This window comes from Tarenaya hassleriana, unplaced genomic scaffold (genome assembly GCF_000463585.1).
Source record: "Tarenaya hassleriana unplaced genomic scaffold, ASM46358v1 Cleome216, whole genome shotgun sequence".
Lineage (NCBI taxonomy): Eukaryota > Viridiplantae > Streptophyta > Magnoliopsida > Brassicales > Cleomaceae > Tarenaya > Tarenaya hassleriana.
This window is the reverse complement of record NW_010965508.1, coordinates 19,830-25,481: the sequence shown is the minus strand read 5'-3', so window position 1 is coordinate 25,481 and position 5,652 is coordinate 19,830. Positions and strand designations below refer to the sequence as shown.

The window sequence follows — 5,652 nt, the reverse complement described above, 5'->3', positions numbered from 1 at the left end:
GGTCTATGGCTTGCTCGGGGAGCCTTCGCGTTGTGCACGTCAAATCTCGTTCCCGCGGCTTCGAATGATCTTGTGACGTTATGATCATCCGGCAAGAGTCTTGACGCCTGATGGGTCAAGTCTTGAACATCTTCTAGAGCTCTTTCCGTTAAGCTCCCGTCCTCGTCCAAGTTGCTAGCTCCGATGTCCTCATCATTCCCTCCCCCTTGAGAAGGTTTTGTCCTCAAAACATGCTTACCTACATCAAACGGGTCCAAGTCAGCATCGTTAAATACGTAAGTCAAATTTTTCATACCTTGATTGCGGGTTTTGTCGAGATATTCGCCAAGTGTATGAAGATTTTGTTCTCGCGCTTCTCCTCGTTCAAAAGGTTCATCCTTCTTGATTGTCCTTGGGTTTAAGATGGTGTTACGCCTTGAGGCGTTCATGGTGCAATGGTAGACGCATTTGGCTCCTTGAGCACTGATGAACCGTGGAGGCACACATGTGGGATTCGTCGGACACTTCTCGTCGTCCATGTACGAAATCTGCAATGTAGTACCAATTCCTTGATCATAGACAAGAATAAAGAGTAAAACGATGTTACCGCATAAGCTTCTCGTATCAAGGTGGGCAAGCTGCATATATTCGCTTAAGTCGTTGAATGGCCTCTTTGGGATTTGGCCGGTAGATGTCAAAACTTTCTTTGTAACAATCCCTACTTCCTTCACATTCAGAACCTGCGAACTTCGATAAACTTCTAGGGGAACAATTTTGTTAGTGTGCTCCTTGAAATGCTCGCAAGAATATTCCTTTTGAAACTTTGCCATTATTTCTTCATGTTCCCATATATTCTCAACCAAGTATGAATCATAAACAAGAATAAAAATAGGAATAAATTTACCGGTTTTTGCTCCAAGTTCTTGAGTTATGATCCAAGTACAGTTGTTGGAGGTGTCATTTATCTTTGTCGATGGGTTGATCAGGATTTTTAAATCCTCATTTCGTGTAACAACTTCTAAAGCATCTATTCTGATGCCATGTAGCTCTTCATCGACATTGATCACACTTTTGAGTACTTCATTGAGCACGAGATCGAAATCCTTAATCGTTTCTTTTTCTTTGGTTACATGTTCGGTTACCGCTTTGGATGTAACATCGGATTCATCTTCAAGGTTCCTTACATCAGCCTTGTATGTCCCGCCATCCTTGATGAGATTCTTTCGTTGGTTGGGACAATGACATGCCACGTGACATTGGTTCCTACACATGTGATACATGCCCTCACGAGTTTGATTAGTACATGAGGAAAACGTTTCGTTACCTAATGAGGTGACTCCTTTTAGAATCACGATGGTTTCCTCCTCTCGGGCATTAAGATCGGTCGCCTTGCCTTGGTCTTTGTTTTTGACAAGGTTGTTGCGTGTAGGTGTTTGTGCTCGTATGCATTCATCCTTGGCATTTTGCCGCTCTTCATTCACATTTTCCAAACTTTTGGGTTTTGTTTCCCTCACAAAACCAGGGTTCTCGACCGTTTCTTTCTTTTCGGTCACGCTCTTGTTCTCCTTGTCGGATGGAGCTTCGAAATCTTCCTCAAGGTGTCTCCCCACAGCCATCGCGATTGAGTTATATACCCCGTTATCCTTGATGCTCACCTCTTGTCGGGTGGAACTTCCATTGGGTAAATGACTTTGGTTCCTACACTCCGAACACAAAACCTCACAAGTAAAATGAGTACACGAGGAAGATGTTTTGTTACCTCGTGTGTGGACTTCTCTTGTATATAAGATAGTTTCGTCCTTTCTAGCATCAAGATTTTGCGCCTTGATTGGGTCTCCGATATCGGAAAAGTTTCTGTGTATAAGCGTTGGCGTTGGCATTCGTTGGCACCCATTCTTTGACGGTTTCTTGTTCATTTGTCGCTCTACTTGAATTGTCGTATGCACAAGATGTCTCAAGTCATGATATACGTGTGGGTTTACCTTTCTAGCGATTCGGTCTTTCAAGCCCTCTAGAAAGTGTGCCATGAGAATCCGAAACTAAACCCATATTCCTATGTAGTTCAGAATCTAAAACAATTGGCCAAGGGGTCAGCAAACACCAATTGAATAATGCGCAAATCGATAAAACCGAAACAAATCCAAATCGCAACCAAGTTAGGGTTCAAACATACCCAAAACACAAACGAATCCCTAACCCACAGCCGTGGATCTACTCACGGTTCATGGAAAAACACAGAATAAAACCGGAAACAGAAACAAAGGAAGGAGAAGAAAGACTCATGTCGACAGCAAGCGATCTTCACGTTCTAACTCTCCTTCTTCTTCCCGAAATCCCGTAAAACTCCTATTTCTCTCACCAAAACTCTCCAAAGTCTGTATAAAGTTTGTCTGCTCTTCTTGGACGTCTGTAGGCACTTTTTATAAACCATAGCCGGTGCTCCCAAAGTCCCACTCCCGTTCAAATTCTGAAAATTTGAATCTGGGTTTTTTCTGGGTTTTGACTCAGACCGAGTCAGTACTCTGACTCGACCGAGTCAAAACGGGACTCTTTAAAATTCGGCCCAGCACAATCTTCTGACTCGGGCTTTCTGACTTGGGCATGTTGACTCGGGGTATTCTAACTCGGACGTTCTGACTCGGTCTCTTCGTAACATGCTTGAATTGGGCCATTTTCAGCATGTTGACTCGGCCCAATTTCCGTGTTTGACTCTGGCCGAGTCAAGACGGGAAGTTCTTGATGTATTTCATCCCTTTAGCTCCAGATTGCTCCCGCTTTGGTCCTAATCGTGTCCGAGACCTGTAATCCTATAAAAACACAACCAAACCGAGTTTCGTGGCCTAACACGCCTATAATGTCTACAAATGAATATAATCCTCGTCTAAATCCTATAAAGACGTCCTGGAAATATAGAGAGAATTAGGAGTTATCAAATCCCCCCAGACTTAAACCTTTGCTCGTCCTCGAGTAAAGAACGAAGGAATAAAATATGCAACACGGAGAATGACGAACATCAAATAGCATCATCGTGAGACTCAAAAGCAAAACATCCATCCAATACTAGTTTCCCGAGAATCGTACCCAAACCGGTCTACTATGATCTTCCTACCAAAGACTAATCTACCTAGCCATGGGATTTTTATTGCCATCTAGAACCCGTTAGAATCTCTACAACTCACCAAGCCTATTTCCAAACCTATCCTTATCTCAACTTTAGCCTTTTCGATCTTAGTTCTACTTCTTTCCTGGATTTTTACCTTTCTGTGGAGTTTCTCTATTGAACGCTAGCACCTCGTGTTTCTAGGACGTTGAAGTTGAAGGACATCGTTTTTCTCATCTCTCTTTTCTTTTCTTTCTTTTCTCCTTCTTTTTTTTTCTTTTGATGCGATGTCCGACCCAAACTTAGACCCGAATCATCAATCGATGCACTCATGTTGATGTACGCACGAGGAGGATGGGGCAAGGGAGTTCAACCGCAATCATCGGCTCACGGAAGTGGCTCTCGAATTCACAGAGGAACAAGGGGTAATCGAAGTGGATTTATGGTGAAACGATTCCAATCACCGGCTCACGAAAGTGGCGCTCGAATTCAGAAATGTTTCAAAAGGGATGAGGTGGTAATCGAAGGATATGGGCGCGTCGGACACACCGGACGCAATCTTCTCGGACACACCGAAGGAGTCTCTCGGACACACCGAAGAGAAGAGGCCTCGGACACACCAAGACACAAAGATAATCTCGACACTTTGAGTGGAGAAAGAGAACAAAGGTCTACAATTTTTGATTGATGAAAAGCTGGTCACAAAATGAAAAGAAAGGAGTTTAAATAACAACAATTGTCAACAAAGACATAAATGCTAAACAACATGCAGCCCACGTGCATTAATGGTGAGTAGGTGGTAGAAAAGAGCTGTTGGGAAAGCTCCTTCCTTTGGGCTGCTGATGGGCTGGACCGTGGGCCTTCTTCTTGGACCGAAAATTGATTAAGGTCGTGTTCTAGGCCTTAGGCAATTTGGACTTAATGCTGAAATTGTTCCGGGTCACTTCTCGTCCGAATAATGATGCATCATTGTTGTCGTGAACCCGGAATCCGTGAAGAACTTTGAGTGACAGCCTTGGTTAGCGTGACACGAAGGGCTCGAGCTCTAGCACGAGTGAGGGGAGGCTCGGTTCTATGGCTTGCTCGTTGAGCCATCGCGTGGTGCACATCACTTCACGTTCTTGCGGCTTCGAATGATCGTGTAACGTGTTGATCATTCGGAACTTCTCCCGGCACCTGAGAGGTCGAGTCTTCATCATCCCGGAGAGCTCCTTCCGTTAAGCTCCCATCCTCATCCGCCTCCAAGCCGTTGGCTGCTCCGATGTCCTCATCAGAAATGAACCCTCGGGAGCATATCAATGCAGTGGAGCTAAGGAGTGGAAGACAACTTCCGGAGATTTCCCCTCCGATGGTTGAGAAGACACCACCTCCAAGGCTAACAAGAGAGGAAAAAGACAAGGCTGTAGAGGAAGACACTCCTAAGGTGCAAGAACAGGAGAAAGAACTGGTCTACATTCTGCCTCCGCCTAAGGTACCCCCGATACCCTTTCCTTCTCGTTTAAAGAAATTTAATGAGGACAACCAATTCAGAAAATTTGCGGAAATGCTGAAGAAGATGGAGATTACAATGCCTTTCCATGAGGCAATTCGTCAAATGCCCTCATATGCGAAGTTCCTCACGACTATTTTGACGAAGAAGCGGGTAGTTGAAAAGGAGACCGTAGCATTGAGCACCGAGATTAGTGCCGCCATCACAAAGCATGAACTACCCCCGAAGATGTTTGATCCGGGGAGTTTCTCTATTCCATGCAAGTTGGGGAATATTGAGATTGATAAAGCATTATGCGGATCTCGGGGCTAGCGTAAGTTTGATGCCATTTTCCATTTACAAGAAGTTGAACATAGGCGACTTGAAACCCACGAGGATGGCCTTACAACTAGTAGACCGATCCATCAAATATCCAACAGACATTTTAGAAGACGTACCTCTCAAGATTGGTGGATTCTATGTACCGGTGGATTTTGTGGTCCTAGATATAGATGAAGATTCCAAGGTCCCGATCATTTTTGGCCGACCATTCTTTAGCACAGCGGATGTCGTGATTCATGTCCGAGTTGGTAGATTAACGATGAAGATCGGAGATGAAACAGTTGAATTCACACTTGATCAGAATTTGAAGCAACCCTCAACCAATGATACGATATGCTATGCGAATATACTTGAAGCAATGGCGGAAGAAGTGATCGGAGAATTTCGTGATGGAGACCCGCTGGAAGTATCTCTAATGGCTGTAGAAGCAAGTTTATATAACAATTGGGAAGAGACACTAGATGGTCGAGAAACCGAAAATAAAGTTTCTACAATATTTCGGGCGACCCGTTCAGATTTTCGGGTGACCCGCTCGAAATCGCCGAAATTTGAAGAAACTCAGGAGGAATCGACCGACCGCTCGACATTACAGGCGGCCCGCCCGAAAAGTCTGAGAAATTCAGAATCAAAATCCGACGAAACGAGCGACCGCTCGACATTACAAGCGGCCTGCCCGAAAAGTCTGAGAAATTTGGAATCAGAATCCGACGAAACGAGCGACCGCTCGACATTACAGACGGCCCGCTCGAAAAGTCTGAGCAAA

The 5,652-nt window shown here is 44.7% G+C and overlaps 1 protein-coding gene across 1 annotated transcript in view; it reads right to left on the bottom strand.

The window, feature by feature from the left end:
• The window catches only part of LOC104814759, a 77,541-nt gene extending 75,538 nt beyond the window's left edge, over window positions 1-2,003 (bottom strand). Inside the window, exons 1-2 of the mRNA XM_010542941.1 lie at window positions 1,739-2,003; window positions 155-1,634 (exon numbers count right to left, since the gene is read on the bottom strand). Coding sequence (XP_010541243.1) covers window positions 155-1,634; window positions 1,739-1,873 — 1,615 coding nt within the window. The 5' untranslated portion in view covers window positions 1,874-2,003. The remainder of the gene's footprint in view (window positions 1-154; window positions 1,635-1,738) is intronic.
• Between the last annotated feature and the right edge of the window lie 3,649 nt (window positions 2,004-5,652).